Genomic DNA, 16,725 nt, shown 5'->3' with positions numbered 1-16,725 from the left:
AGCCCAGTGATTCCAATTTCATATGTGCTGTGGTTGAGAGGTTTGAATTTCTGGGTAGTTCTTTTTATCAAAATCTTGTCATGGAAGGATTCACATTTGGCCTGTAAATATATACTTGTTGAATTTGACAGTTGGCATAACACATCCTGTACAAATGTATAACTATATAAATTTTGAGAAACAGTAAAACACTTCCCTCGAGGTGGCAAAAATATAAAGATTCTAATCACATATCTTTTTTTCCAGCCTTCCATTCTTCAAACTAATGGTACCAACTGTAGACACTGTGAGGTACCAGTATCTGACACAGACATTGATCAAAAACCTCTGTCCGGTAATGTTGGTAGGTCCGGTTGGAACCGGAAAAACATCAGTAGCAGAAAATACGTTGTCTAAACTGGACCCAAAAACATACAGCGTTCTAACTGTAAACATGTCTGCTCAGGTAGGTGGAGTATTTGCACATGTTTAGCTAAATCAAACATGAAAACTAAAAGATATCATAACCTTTCATGAAAAGACTCGGTCTTTTAATGTTTTGGTTGGTAGCATTCAACTGGACTGCTTTTGGAGGATCTACTTGTACATTTGATTCTTCAGAATAAAAGTCTGTAAATGCTGTGTTGAAACTAGAAAAGTCACTGCCTAGTTGAACTTGGTGCTGTTATCATTTCTGGTATCTTTGTGTAACTGAGTTCTGCTTAAGTCTGCACTAGGTGGCATTAGGGTTAGTTTCATACTTCATAACCTCTCATGAGCAGACTCATATAAACCTAGTATGCCATTTTTTGCACCATTAGATTAGTAGAAGTATCATATTTGCATGTGTTTAATTTTTTAACTGTACTTAAAAGCTGCTTTCTGATTTTCTGTCTGTTAACAAAATTTTAGAATACATTTCTAACAATTCCAAAGCATACAGTATGTATTTGAATGTTGTTTGCAGACGACATCAAACAATGTGCAAGACATCATAGAGAGCAGAGTAGAGAAGAGAACAAAGGGTGTATATGTACCTATAGGAGGTAAAAAACTGCTCACAATGTTGGACGACTTCAACATGCCTGCCAAGGACACATTTGGTTCCCAGCCACCTCTTGAGCTGATCAAACTATGGTTAGATTACGGTTTCTGGTACGACAGAATGAAGCAGACACAGAAATATATCAAGGTAACAATTCCTGGTATACATGTATATGATATTTGGTATAAGTCAAAGAATAACTACATGTTTTATTTATATATGTAAAGTAGAACTTGACTAAGCAGCCACCTGTATTCAATAGTCACTTGCCTTAAGCAGCCAATAAGCTGGATTCCCAAATTGAATTTCTGTTCTATGCTCTGATTGTTTTAAGCAGTTACCTGCTATAGCCTAGGGAAAGTTTGGTCATGTGTCTTGAGGAATACCTGCCTGCTTCTATTTGGTGTGGGGCAGTTGTCTTATAATTGTGGAGAACTTACATGCAATTGAATGAAATTGTAAGAAAATATGAAAACAGTCATTAAATAAATTGCCTTGATCAATTTTTATAGGACATGTTCCTGGTTGCTGCTATGGGCCCACCAGGTGGCGGTCGACAGAAGATTTCACCTCGTCTACAGAGCAAATTTAACCTCATCAACATGACTTTCCCACAGGTAATCAATCTTCACTTTTTGTGCCTTCCTGGTGTTCGGTATTCTGGAAGCTTAACTAAGTTAGGTTAACAAAAATGAAACATTAAGTTGACAACTTCTCATCATTCAAAGTGGTTAGAATGAAACTATAGTTTACAAAAATTAAAAATTAAGAAAGTATCATCTTAAAGGAAGGTAATAAAACATAATAAGAAACAAACATGAATATAGCTTTATATAATTATTAAAGTTTTTAAATGAAATCTTTCACAGAATGTATGGAGGAAAGAAAACTAATTAAAAGGAAATGCTATCTTTTAAACTGCCAGTTTTGATCTGGAGAAAATAAGTTTAATTGAATAAAATAATACATTGCATTGCAGGAGTCCCAAATCAAAAGAATCTTCGGTAGCATGATCAACCAGAAGTTACAGAACTTTGAAGAAGAAGTGAAACCCATAGGTGACATCATGACCCAGGCTACGATAGAACTGTACCAATCTGTAGTGGCTAAATTCCTTCCCACACCCACCAAAATACACTATCTCTTCAACTTAAGAGATATTTCTAGGGTAGGTAACAGACTTTGATTATATGACTTGCGGTTTACTCTACAGTAAATTTCTTTGTTGTGTTATTTCAGATTAATTCAACTCTGAAATAAAGAAACCATTGATTCATAAGGCATTTATACTTTACTGTAAAATCTTTAATATTTTAGGGAACTATTTTTGTGAATTTCGTACTTTCGTCAGTCCGAAAAATTGGATCTCAATAAACAAGCAAAGATCCCATATATTTATCTTGAGAAATGAAAGTCTACAAGTTCATAACTCCAAGAAATAGCAGTTTTGGGCATATCTTGATTTTTTTTACCCACAAAATTAAATAATTTCAAAGAATGTGCACTCCAACAGCCTGAGTTTGAAAGACTGTATTTCAGCAGAACATTTCAATTTCATACAGTGTAACCTCTTTTAAAAAAACATTGTAATGAGCAAATACCTCGATACAGTGGTAGATATTTTTTCCATTAAAGTAGAATCTCATTTAGTAGCCACCTGTATTAGTCACATGCCTGTCAGCAAACTTCCAAAGCTGTTTTATTTTTATTTCAACATGTCATAAGAAACCATGCCTTGAGCAGCTAGGTTATGTCATTCCCTCTGCTGGCTTATGTATGTTTGACTAAATATGAAATTATTTGAAAAGTAATCTTTCCAGCAGAAATTTAACATTTCAGTCTTCCCTGTGTTGTTTTTATCAAGGGGATTGCACTAGTTTGAAAAGATTGTAAGAGCAGAATTTACAAATGGCTTAAATATTATTAGCACAAATATCCATGAAACTATGGTGTATTTACAGTTGTTCCAAGGTTTACTGAGAGCTGACAAGGACTTCCACGACACGAAACATGCTATGACAAGGTTATGGATCCATGAGGCTTTCAGGTATTTTAGACTTATCCTTTATCATTTTGTTAGCTGTAAATGGTGTGGTGTTAATGAATAGGTTTTAAGACAGTAAAACATTAGAAAATGTGTGTGTAGAATTTATTTTAAGCTATATTTGCTGTCAGTATTCACAGAAATAAATATTAGTGAAAGTGCATTTCTTGGTTTGACTGAGCTATATGTTTCTCAAGTTGCTCATCTATTGCAAATGTTCCACCATGTGCACCAAATCGAGAGTTTGAAAAATAGCCCCGCAAAAATATCTGATTTTACCATGTGCTGACTATGACGTTGCAGGGTGTTCTCTGATCGTCTTGTGGATGAAGCAGATCATGAAAACTTTGTAGCTCTGATAACGGAGAAGCTTGGACTTCTGTTTGACCAGACATACCACAATATCTGTCCCAACAGACAGCCACCTATTTTTGGTAAGTTTTTGAGTTTCCATGGTAATAATACTAGGCAGATCTGAAAGAGGCGGGGCACACACCCACTAAAGTCTATTATTCCTACATTTTGTTTTACCCCTAGATAAAGATCTAAGCCAGTTTTGTAGTTTGTTTCTTTTGCAATTAGAATTTCATATTTAAAAGATAAGAAGTCCACACCGATATAGTACAATCTTTTTGAATCTTTACCAGCAGAAACTCCATGGATAAGTTTGCTGACTTGAAGTACTTGCCCCTAAGCTCTGTGGGTTCAAGCCCAGCTCTGGTTATCATTTCAGTAAGCCATCCTGCAGGCTTGCAGAAGGTTAATGATTCTACTCAGGTGACTGCTTGTACCAGAAGTAATGCTTCAGGGGCATCCTGGTTTCTTCTCCACCATTAAAAGCTTGAAAGTCGACATGACTTGGACAAAAAATCCTTTCCAGTGTTTGCTGTTAAGAATAGAGATGTTCATTACAGTTTTAGTTGCATTAGAATAATAATAATTCTGCGCATACTGTTTTTATACGCCCAAAGGGACCTACAGTGAAACACCGCTCGCTCGAGGTCGCAAGGGGATGAGCAAAATGCTCGAGTTATCCATGGTTTCGAGCGACCCAAACATTGACCAACATACGAAGAAAACTGAAGTTTGTTTTACCAATTGTCATCGTGACCATTTGCAGAGGAAACGGTGATGCGTAATAATAACACATTCGTGACATTTTCAAAAAACGTATTACAAACGTTATTTTTGAAGATCGTAAATGGCACATATGAAGAAACAATTGACATTTTTTTTTTTTTTTTAAATACTGTAATAGAATTCGCAATTTTCTTCTCGAAATTAAGATCTCATAATTATCGTCTCAATTTTATGAAAAGGCTATCTTATTTCCTTTATTTGAATGCAAACAACTGTTGATTATCTTCTCGATCCCGCAGAAAAAAGTAATAATTAATAACAATTTTGATCAATAAAATTTTTCTTCCACCTTTCATCAATAATTAATCTCATTATCAGATCAAATATACCGACAAACATTTAAGATAGTCAGGGAATAGACCATGCAATTCTCACGACGAGCGAAAATTTTAAATTAACCGATACATTCTGACCGCCGAAGGTGTGAAAAATTTTGACACCTCTGCTCGAGTTTGCCATAAGCTACAAAGAGTAAATTAATCCACAGGGACCAGGTGTCATGCTCGAGCGATCGAGTTATCGATGCTCGACCCAGCCATGGTAATTTCACATAGAAAATAGAAGGAAATCGGCCGGGACCACATGAATTGCTCGAGCGAGCCCAGGTGCTCGAGTCATCGATGCTCGAGCGAGCGGTGTTTCACTGTATTATGTTATACCCCCCCCCCCCCCGGGTCTTAGGTCATACCCTCAGGCGTATGTTGCTCCGCATTGTGGTGCTCTTGTTATTTTAAAAAAGTGATACAGTTCCACTTAGTTTTAATTTTCTTTTTAGTTTTCTTAAAAAAAAAAAACAATTTATGTTTGCAGGTGATTACTATGGAACGAATGGTATATATGAAGACATCACAGATATCGGGAACTTGAAGAAGTTGATGCAGGAGAAGTTGGAAGATTATAATGAGACTCCTGGAGTTATCAATATGGATCTTGTACTCTTCAGGGATGCCATAGAACATAGTAAGATTTTGGATTTTATTTATACCAAACCTATATGTAAGGATCATGTTTTTCATAGCTTAAAAGTGGTCTTAGTCTGCAGGAAATTTTTATCTGCAAGTGATTTATAGATATTTACAGTTATAATATATTGCAGATATTAAATTTGGGAAATCTTGTGACATTTAGAGCCAATAACTTTGGTGTCTGTTGGTGAGCAGTCTTTTTCACACATTTTTGTTTGTTTGTTTCGATTTTTACGCCATTTTTCAACAGTATTTCAGTTACTTAATGGCGGGCAGTTAACCTAACCTGTGTTTCTGGATTTTGTACCAGTACAAACCAGTTCTCCGCAAGTAATTGCCAACTTCTATACATGAATCAGAGGCAGAGGACGAATGATTTCAGACACAATGTCTTTTATCAAATCATCATGGAGAAGATGCACCTCACCCAGGGATGGAACTCACGACCCTATGATCCGTAGATCTGCACAGTCCCTATTGAGTGTAGCGGGCGGGCTTTCACACGTTTAAGCTGTACATGAATTGTATAGCAGTTCCGGCAAAATCCACTAGAATGTTGTAAGTTTAAAGTGTAGAATATTGGAATGGTGGAATTGCAATCCTGTCCAAAATAAGGGAATGTTTCAAGTGTGATCTTTCATGCCAATGAACTGTCTGTACATAATTTCAGTTTCCAAGATTGTGCGCGTTATTCGTCAGCCGAGAGGAAACATGTTGTTGATAGGTATTGGTGGATCAGGACGTCAAAGTTTGACTAGACTTGCAGCAAGTATCTGCGATTACACAACATTCCAGATTGAAGTCACCAAGCACTACAGGAAAAATGAGTTTAGAGACGGTATGTAGTACCTTTATTTTAGGGCTGCCTAGCTTGCATTAGTTCTTGACCCTTGACCAATTTCTGCTGCACTTAAAATGATCACGGTTTGAATTTTATTTTACCAACAAATGAAATACTGTGAAATCATTTAATTTTATTAAAATGTGATTTTGTGGTTCAAGCCAAAATTGGTGTTAAGTGGGGAAATGAATTCACAAATTCTAAATTTTGAATATAAATTGAATTGAAATTTTACTTGTTTATTTAAAATTATTTCATTTTATGGATTTATTCAACCCTGAAATTTACCAAAAAGACATGCAATAATGGTATGCACATTTGGCTTAAAAACATACAATAACAGTTTGTATGTCTAGCATAAAGTATACCATAGCAAGATGTGAGTCAAGCATAACAGTATACAAGTCTCTCTTAAAGCATGCAATAATAGTATCAAAATTTGGCATAAAACTTGCATTAAATGCTTGTGAATCTAGCATAAAGTATGCTCTGACATGTACATCAAATAGGTGAGTTTGGCATAATTCATACAGCAATAGTATGTGAGTCTAGCATAAATATATGCAACTACAGAATGTAAATCTAGCATAAAAATTATTCATTAACATTCTTTTTCTTTGCATTTGATTTCAGATTTGAAGAAGCTTTATTACCAAGCTGGTGTAGAAAACAAGCCGACTGTGTTCCTGTTTAATGACGTGCAAGTGGTGGAAGAAGGATTCCTTGAAGACATCAACAATGTTCTCAGTAGTGGAGAGGTCCCAAATCTTTACAAAGCTGATGAGTTTGAGGAGGTATCCACATGGTTTTTGCTTTTTATTTTGTAGAAAATTTACAGCTGTTTGTAAGATCTGTGCCCTCCAGGTCAAATCAAACTGTTTTAAGTTCACAGCATATGTAGCAGCAATGTGTCTTTGGCTTGCAAGCTTACGCATAAGTTTGCTTGTCTTGAAATGTAAGGTTTTTGCACTTTGATAGGTTGATTTGTGTGCATTTTCATTATGTTTTGCACTTTACTTAAGTTTTTCATTCTCACATGGGCTTTGTGAAATATTTTTATGCAGTTTTGTTTGAAAAAAAAAACACTGCCAACTAAATGTTAAGTATCCTTAATGTTGTATTTACATGTTTGACATATCGTAAAATGTGAAAAAAATAACTTCCACAAACATCAAAAATAAAATCAAACTTGCATGAAGAATTGTTTTTATGATGTGATTAGTATATAGATTATTAAGCACAGAATATATCTCTGCAAAAAAAACAGTATTACATTGAATCTTTGCATAAGTTCACCTAGTACATAAAACTTTAAAATGCAAACTTGGCATTAAATCACTTTGTATAAATAACAGTTTTGGCTGTAAAAATGAAATGATAGAAAAAAAAAAAGATGTTTTGCCGTAAAATGTAAAAATGTATTTTGGTTGTAGTGTGCGCACAGTTGTGTAATTTTATTTACAATGTTTATGTTTGGCTTGAGGTGTGAACACTATAGGTGCTGCTTTTTTTCTGTTGTTTTGAAGTAGTTACCTGATCCCAACAGGCCTTTCACCACACATATATACTCTTCTCACATTTTCTCACACAAAAATTTTCCTTTCTCCAGTGCTTCTATCTGTCTTGGTAACTTCTTTCTTCTGCATATTTTTTGTCTGAAATGATTTCTTAAAGACTCAAAATCATTTTTTTTTTTTTGTAACAAGAGCACATCAGTTCTACGAGTCAGGAATACATATTTTGCGCTTTGCTTTTTTACAAAATGTCTTAAAAGTGTACATTGTTTAAATCTTATCATGGGTTCTGCCTTTGCAACCAGTGTAGATCATGATCAGCCTGCACATCTGTGCAGTCTGATCAAGATCTGCACTGTTCGCCATTCAGTCAGTATCTTTTCGGTTAGCTCACCTTTTAACAGTTAATGTTACTGTCCAAGACAAGTTTATTATAGAAATTAAAAAGTGTACATTGTTTAACAGTAGCACAAACGTCGATTCAGTTTATAACTGTAGCAAAATGTCTTTACAATATCTTACAGCATTGTCAGGACAAAACATAGCAAACTTGTCTGAACAAGATCTAAAAGTAGCAAAAGTTGGTCTCTGTACAATGTATAAGAATATAGCAAGAATGTCTGTGCAATGTCTACATGTAGCAAACAGGTCTGTACAATATCAGAATGTAGCTAAAATGTCTGTACAATATCTGAATGTAGCTAAAATGTCTGTACAATATCTGAATGTAGCTAAAATGTCTGTACAATATCTGAATGTAGCTAAAATGTCTGTACAAATTGTCTGAATGTAGCAAACCTTTCTGTAAAACAACTTAGACAGTTAATTTGATTTTCAAACAAAGACTGTCTAAACTTTATCAGAAACATACAGTCAAGATTATGTTCTAATATTTCATTCATGTATGCAGATGTTTACATACAATGTAATTAATGCATGAATTTTCCAAAATGTCATCGTACAATTACTGCATGTTTAGCCTGAAATTTGTTAATGACAAAATTAAGTTAAGTAACTCATCACCTTTGGTTAAGGTCTTTTTCTTCCAGATCTGTTGTTTCTAGTCTTACTAACTATTCAAACCTATCTTCCTTCTTGGAAAGCCATTACTGAACTTCTGTGCTATGCTTGAAATTGAAACACCTGTTGTACACCGGAAGGCCTTTTGGGATCACTTGAAAACATCACATAAGACTGGCTGCCTTCATATATATGATTTCAAATACGTTTAAATTGCATGTCTTTCTCCAAAACCAGTTAAATATGATTATGTTCTTTGAGAACAGGTTTTAAGGTAGCGAACCAGTAATGACAAAAGGAAATTTTTCATTCAGTTACGTATTCTGTGTATGCGATTTCTGCATTCTGCGATATGAACGGGAAGTCAGTTGCACATAATGAGCTACATCATGCTCAGAGCGCCTCACCTATGTGGGTTCGAGCCTCACTCGGGGCATTGAATTCTTCATGTGAGAAAGCCATCCAGCTGGCTTATGGAAAGTCGATAGTTCTACCCAGAGATGAAATAATGCACAGAGGGACAGCTTTCCATAACTGGAAAGTCACCATACCTATAATTGTGTTGGTGCGATGTTTAAAAAAAAATATTTGCTCGAAATAATGCGGAAATGGGATACAAGAATAAGTAAAAGGCACAGAAATTACCGAATGTCATTATAGGTCTTCGACTTTAAATCCAAAGCTGAAAACACTTAGTTTTTACAAAGCTGTTGTCATATATGATACCATTGGTCTGGTCATGTATGTGTGCTTCATAAATCTAAGGTTAACTAAAAATTAAATTGAGTAACTATTATTCTTATTGAATGCAGTCATATGTCAAGAAATATTTAAAGTCAGCCTCAAGGTGTACATAGACTGGGCACTGGGATCTATTCTTAGTGCTCGCTATACATTTCGAAGTGGAAGATTCTTGTTTTGAAACATTTTGTATACACCAGAATTATGGAAGTTTCCTTGTTTACATTTCCAGAATTATATTCAAGTGGTAGCAGATCCCTAGACTTTAACACAACCTGATTTTTAGCCCACCTGAGCACAAAGGGCTCATGGTGAGGTATTGTGATCATGCTGTGTCCGTCTTCCGTCCGTCAAGTTGTCCGTCGTCAACAATTGTGTTTAAACGACAGGTTGTTCCTTGAGTGGTCCTCTTCCAAAATTATTCAAACAGTTCCGCTTGGTTGCACATAGGGGCCGCCAGAGCTAAAAATAGAAAAATCTTCAAATGACATCTCCTCCTAAACCAGTGGTCCAATTTTGAAATAATTTTACACAAATGGTCCTTCTGTCACCCTCTACCAAGATTTTTCAGATTATTTTGATTCGTCAAAAAATATGGCCGTCAGAGGGCATGGCCACTTTTTACTATATGTATATAGTGGAAATTTTAAAAATCTTGTGTGAAACTGCTGGCCAGATTTTAAAATAATTTTATACAAATGGTCCTTATGTGACCCTCTATCAAGATTGTTCAAATTATTTCGATTCATCAAAAAACATGGCTGCCATAGGGCAAGGTCACTTTTTCCTATATGTATATAGTGGAAATTTAAAAAATCTTGTGTGAAACTGCTGGCCCGATTTTAAAATAATTTTGCACAAATGGTCCTTGTGTGACACTCTACATGGCCACCAGAGGGCGTCATCACTTTTCATCAACAATTTCTTTAAACAATATCTCCTCCAAAACCACTGAATGGATTTTGATGAAACTTTGCACAAACTATCTCTTGGTACCCTTCTTTCAAAGTTGTCCAAATGGTTCTGGTTCATTGAACATATGGGTCTTTTTTGTTAATAATAGGTTTTCAGCTATCACACTTTAAAAATCTTTTTCTCTTGAGCTTTGATATTTGGCGTTTGATATAAGGGTTTAACTCTCTACCATAATTGACCAAATTATTGCCCTAAGGTCAAAAATGGCCACGCCCCGTTACGTGACATGTACTTACCATAGGCTTTTATATAAGAAGCTTCGAAAATCTTCTTCTCTGAATCAATAATAGCTAGAGCCTTGATTTTTGGCGTATGAAATTAGAGTTGTTCTGTCTAACTATTGCCGTAGGTTAAACAATGTGTGTGACGGCAAACATAGAAGAAATCTATCAATACTTGTACCATTAAGTTATACAAACACACTTCAAACCTTATACACAGGTGAGCACTTTAGGGTCAATGACCCTCTTGTTTTCCTTTTAAGCAGAGAAGGGTGAAAATGGGATTTTATGATATTTATAATAAAATCACTGTTTGCATGTCTTAGTACATAGGCTCTTCCAGGAATTGACCCTACATCAAGTTCCTGGCAGTTTTTGAATGAAAATCACATAATCTTATAGTGGATTGACTTTTGCCAATTATAAATCAGTACAGCACAAAACAGGCAAAATTTTTGGTGGATGCTGTGTTAGAGTAAGAATGATGTAAAACATAAAGGAAACTTCTTTAATTTTCAAATGCTTAGACTGCTTGGTTGCACATGCCGGATGTTTTGATGGACAAAAATCTTCTATTTTGACATTTTGTTTACATGTGTACATCTTGCGTTTGATTATGCCAGGTGCGAAATGCTTTGAGTGATACGGCAAAGAAAGAGGGTATTGACGAGTCACCTCAGAGCATATTTGCATTCCTGATCGAGCGAGTGCGTGCCAACCTCCATGTGGTACTGTGTATGAGTCCAGTCGGGGAACCATTCAGGTAAGAGAAGTTGCTTTAAACTACATGTATACGGTAAAACCCATTTATGTTACAACAGAAATTTGTGTTAGGAATGAGAACGTTACCTTTTTATGCCCCCGAATACAGACATACTGTGAAGTCATTCTAATTTTGTGGACATGAAATTTTGCCAAAACAGCTATTTTGAAGGGATATTAACTTGTGAATTTTGACCTTTGAACATAAAATGAATGCTAATTTTACTGATTCTTTGGGATTGAATTCTGTGGATTGACTCATCCACAAAAAAATAGTCGGCCTTGAATATTCATGCATTCAGTACAGTAATCACACTGTTCAAAAGTTTTTTCTGAATTACGTGAAATCTCAACTGAAACTTCTTTATTATGTATAAAGGTATTCCAACAAAACTTTACACAAATGTAAATCATGAAGTGTGTCTAAAGGTTTAGGTCATTGGCAAAGGCACTCCACATCAGGAGCATTCCTTATTTACTAGTAACATCTCTCATTCTGAGGATTGTTTCATATGTAACTTGATTGCTTCTGTTCACGTCTAAAGCTTCAGTCATTTTATTTAAGGTAAGTCATGTTATATAAATCATGATAACAGATATAACAAATATTCGTCTGAAACAGCGGTGCAGCATTTCAATGTCAGTTTTGTAATATCCAGTTTTAGACTTCGGACATAATGTTTTCACGCAGCTTTTTCCAGAATCAGACATGTGCATAGATAATATAATTACATGCATTTTAGTTAAGATAGTCAAGTTTGATGATCAGAGTTCCTGCAAGGGCCTCTGATAGTAATACAGTCTTTGTAACCATCTGTCTAAATCTATAAACAGCATACATTAACAGGAATATATAGTGTAAAAAGTACTGTCATTGTAATTGTGTTTATCACAATTGCTCATATTTTTATATTTGTTATTATTTATGTAGGAATCGCATACGTATGTACCCGGCATTCGTAAATTGTACAACAATTGACTGGTTCAGTGAGTGGCCACTGGATGCCTTGCTTGAAGTTGCAGAAAAATACCTTAATGAAGAGTCTCTGGGAAGTGAAGAGGAGGTTTGTAAATTATTAAGACTTGATATTTGGATATTGTGGATTAGGCTCTCTTTTCCAAATACATGTGCTTAAAATTCACCGGCTTAAAATTCATGGGCATGAATTAATTCATTGGCTTTTATTCATTGTATTAAAAAGTCATGGGCTTAAAATTTGTGGGCTTTAATTCATTGGCTTTAGATTTTATGGGCATGAATTAATTCAGGGGCTTTGATTTCATGGCCTTAAATTCATGGGCTTTAAATTAGATATGCCCATTTCATTAGATTAGTAAGTATAGCACAAGACAATGAATAGAGAAGCTGCAAATTTGATCCCTGGGTGAGACTGTTGATGTCAATATGACTTAAAAAATTGTGTCTGAAGTCAATTTTGCACCTCTCATGGATGTGGAGAAGTTCGCATTTACTTGCAGAGTACAAGCAAGTACTGGTAAAGTCCATGAACACTGGTTAGGTTAACTGACCACAATTACATGACTGAAATTCCATTTAAACTGGTTACTGTTTAACAAAAAATAGTTAAAAGAGTTATTGCTGAGGCAAAGTGGAACACTCTAGTTTGGATGACAAATTATGAAACTGTTCAGTATTCATAAAAAATGTTGAGAATGATTAAGCTGCTGTTAAAAACTTTCCGACTTCCTTTTTTTTTCTTTAAGAAAAGTAGCCCTTTACCAGTAAGTCAGCATTACAGTGAAACACTTATCACTTGATGTCTGAAGCAGTCTGTCTTACTTTAGCAATTTATATAGTCAGTCATTTTTCCGTACATTTTCTATGTTTGATAGCACGGAACCCAGGATAACTTAAGCATTTTTCTCATCCTATTGCAACCACGGCTATTCTGTGTTTCATACTGTAACTTGTAAACCGGAATTAAAACTGAGAAAGATTCTAAACATGTTAAATGTATTGTTTGTTTATTGGCAATCTGACTATACAAGTTGTTCAAAGGTATTCAGAAAACTTATGGTATGCTTTCCACTGGTATTTAGCGCAAAAGGAATAAAGCTGTTGGTCGAGTATCTGCAGTGATTCATAAATCAGCTATTCGGTTTTCAACCAAGATGCTGCTTCATTTGAGACGTCATAATTACGTCACTCCCATAAACTATCTTGAACTTGTCAAAGGATTTAGGAAGTAAGACGAGTTCAGCTGCTTTTGTTGATGAGTTCATTTGTTACAATTATGTTACTTTTTGAAAAGTTGAATGTTACATTTTACTTCATGTTACATAAGTTTTTACTGAATATTGTGAAGAAGTTATGTCTTACCAGTTTAAATTCTTCCTGCTTTGTACCAGATAACATATGCTGTTCATACCTTTGATGGATTAGTTACATTTTAGTGACGTTACTAACATTTTTGGCCGGGAAGGGGACTTGATACTCATTGACATAGAAACAATTAACTTTTTAATAGATTTATAACATTTTAATGGGGTTTGTAATAATCTCATCTCTTTAATGGTTTTCATAAACTTTTTTATGTGATTCATAATAATCTCATCTTTTTGATGTTTTTTGTAAACCTTTTATGGGGTTCATAATTATAATCTCATCTTTTTATTGGTTTTCATAAACTGCTTTATGTGATTCATAATAATCTCATCTTTTTAATGGTTTTCATAAACTGCTTTATGTGATTCATAATAGTCTCATCTTTTTAATGGTTTTTGTAAACCTTTTTGATGGAGTTCATAAAAGTCTCATCTTTTTAATGGTTTTTGTAAACCTTTTTAATGGAGTTCATAATAATCTCATCTTTTTAATGGTTTTTGTAAACCTTTTTAATGGAGTTCATAATAGTCTCATCTTTTTAATGGTTTTGTAAACCTTTTTAATGGATTTCATAATAATCTCATCTTTTTAATGGTTTTTGTAAACTTTTTTAATGGAGTTCATAATATCTCATCTTTTTAATGGTTTTTGTAAACCTTTTTAATGGAGTTCATATTAATCTCATCTTTTTATTGGTTTTCATTAACTTTTTTATGGGATTCATAATAATCTCATCTTTTTAATGATTTTCCTGAAAAAATTTTATGGGATTGGTATCTATTTCATTGGGCTCTGTATCCTTTGACAAAGTTTCATCATTTTTCTGTAAAAGGCTGAGAAGTAAAGGCAGAACAAGTTAAATTTTAAATATTAAAGACATACCTTCTTCATTGCTTTGTTCACCTGTTTCAGTTTGATGTTCATGTTTCTTTGTTTTGCTACACAGGATGGCCATAAGAGCAGTCTGGCTAAAATTTTCTCTGTCATGCACAAATCCGTGTTTGATATGTCGGTAAAGATGTATGCCGAAATGAAGAGGCACAACTATGTGACTCCAACAAACTATCTGGAACTTGTGTCTGGCTATAAAAAGTGAGTGAATTCAATAAGTATGTTGTTGGACCACCTTTATGTGTGGGTTTGTAATACTAGATTTTATTTCACATGTATTAAACAGACCAGTCTGGTATGAGGTTTTAAGGTACAGCTTTACCATTATAAAAGGAGTATTGTGTTAATATTAACATCAATATAGTTAATATGAATGAAGAACCAAATGACCCTGGACAAAATCCCATTTGCTCAGTTTGATGAAGTCAGAAAAATCCCCACTATCATTTTTGTTGAATAAAAACTAAAATCTGAATGAAAATGAACATTAAATGGACCAAAGCTAAAATTTGGATAAAATTTGAGTAAAAAAATCAAAAGGTTAAGGATTTTGTCCACCTTGTCAGATTTAGCAGGGGGATTTCGTCTGCATTCTGTTCGATATTTTATAAATGTTAAATTAACATTTGTATATTGTAATCAAAAGTAATTCAAGGGGAGATAATTCATGCACAACAATCACCTAGTTTGTATTGTTTTGACTGTTTTAAGCTCTCAAAATGTGAAATTGAGAATAAGATCTCTAGTATGCAATTGTCTTTGATCTGTATGTCAAAGATTTTCTGTGATTTCTTGCACTAAGGCATAGATGTTAGACTCTCAGTAAAATACTTAATGAAAGATTGGACAGAATTTACAAAAATATACACTTCTTTCACATTTTAACTTGAATAAGGGCCAGAATCCTTAAGTAATGAAAGAAACAAGCGGTAAGAAAGAAAAAGCAAATAAGAAAAAAGAAACCAAAGCACAATAGCCTTTGTTTTGGTTTCAAGAAAGGCCAAAAGTATGGGAACTTAAATGTAGAAACCGGTCAAAAAATCAATATGTTCTTGCTTTGAGCATCATTCAAGAGTATTCATTGCATTTCAGGTTGTTATTTTCAAAGAAGAAGGAACTTGGAGATGCTGCTAACAAACTTCGAAATGGTCTCAGTAAGATTGATGACACCAGAGAGAAGGTAGAGAAAATGTCTGTAGAATTGGAAGAGGCAAAGACAAAAGTAGCTCAGTTCCAGAAACAGTGTGAGGAGTACCTTGTGATTATTGTAGGACAAAAACGGGAGGCTGATGAACAACAGAAGGTAAATATTGTTAAACAATGAACCTGTGAAAGCATTTACTTTTGTTGGCATGTTTTTTTTTTTTCTTTTTTTTTTCTTTTTTTCTTTTACCAGAGTGGCTGTTTAAAGTCAGAACTGACAACAAATGATAATTTGACAGTGTGATATGTGATTTCATGAAAAAGCAAGCAGATTTATTCTGTCATTAAATTCATTTCTTTGTTTTAAACATGATATTTTTTATTCCACAGTCTGTAGCCCAGAAGAGTGAGAGAATTGCTGATGAGGAGGTCAAGTGTCAGCACATGGCAGATCTTGCTCAGAGCGATCTCAATGAAGCTTTACCTGCCCTGGAAGAAGCTATAAAGGTATGTTTACATCATTTCTATTTTTAGATTGTTCAACACTTGTATTGTTTTAAAAATGATTTCATCCATACTAAATGAAAGGTTCTCTTTACCTTTTTTTTTGAGGGAAACATTTTCCCTTTTATCTAGACTAGGGTCCTAGGTTATAAACGTTTAAGCTGAGTTTGGAGACCGGTCTCCCAACTCCAGCATCTGATTGGTTGATTCTGAGCTCCATCTTGAAATTGACCAATGACAAAGCTGTAATCTGAGACTGGTCTCCAAACATAGTTTTATAAACTGGCACCCATATATCATGTTTTAAGATGAGGGAATTTTATGCTTTTTATAGTAGAGCATGAATGCTGGAAAGTAATAACTTCTGGTCATTTTGATATCTTTGCGATTGCATCACATATCTGTGATGATTGACTGAAGATAATACAGTCAAACTTAATTCGCTCGAACTTGAATAACGCAAACACCACCCTTCACTAGAGTTCATCGTCAGATCCTGGCAAGATTCCTGTGTAATATAAATTGTTTAACTCGAACTACTGATAATTCAAACAAATTTTGTTGGTCCCAAAGAGTTCGAGTTAACGAAGTCC

The 16,725-nt window shown here is 34.5% G+C and overlaps 1 protein-coding gene across 5 annotated transcripts in view; it reads left to right on the top strand.

Annotated features, from left to right (window-relative positions):
• LOC123554677 (dynein axonemal heavy chain 2-like) overlaps window positions 1-16,725 on the top strand; it is an 87,492-nt gene that overhangs the window by 40,959 nt on the left and 29,808 nt on the right. For 4 of the 5 annotated variants that reach the window (XM_053547821.1, XM_053547820.1, XM_053547817.1 and 1 more), the window contains 14 exons: window positions 247-445; window positions 947-1,171; window positions 1,537-1,641; window positions 2,004-2,192; window positions 2,986-3,071; window positions 3,372-3,502; window positions 5,019-5,168; window positions 5,844-6,011; window positions 6,648-6,808; window positions 11,109-11,248; window positions 12,179-12,311; window positions 14,541-14,686; window positions 15,578-15,788; window positions 16,019-16,135. In XM_053547821.1, coding sequence (XP_053403796.1) covers window positions 247-445; window positions 947-1,171; window positions 1,537-1,641; window positions 2,004-2,192; window positions 2,986-3,071; window positions 3,372-3,502; window positions 5,019-5,168; window positions 5,844-6,011; window positions 6,648-6,808; window positions 11,109-11,248; window positions 12,179-12,311; window positions 14,541-14,686; window positions 15,578-15,788; window positions 16,019-16,135 — 2,161 coding nt within the window. Of the gene's footprint in view, window positions 1-246; window positions 446-946; window positions 1,172-1,536; window positions 1,642-2,003; window positions 2,193-2,985; window positions 3,072-3,371; window positions 3,503-5,018; window positions 5,169-5,843; window positions 6,012-6,647; window positions 6,809-11,108; window positions 11,249-12,178; window positions 12,312-13,308; window positions 13,455-14,540; window positions 14,687-15,577; window positions 15,789-16,018; window positions 16,136-16,725 lie in introns of all 5 variants that reach the window. The other variant, XM_053547819.1, reaches the window with a different exon arrangement.

Source organism: Mercenaria mercenaria, chromosome 7, assembly GCF_021730395.1.
Source record: "Mercenaria mercenaria strain notata chromosome 7, MADL_Memer_1, whole genome shotgun sequence".
NCBI lineage: Eukaryota > Metazoa > Mollusca > Bivalvia > Venerida > Veneridae > Mercenaria > Mercenaria mercenaria.
The sequence above is the reverse complement of the archived record's forward strand: the minus strand, read 5'-3'. Positions and strand labels throughout refer to the sequence as shown.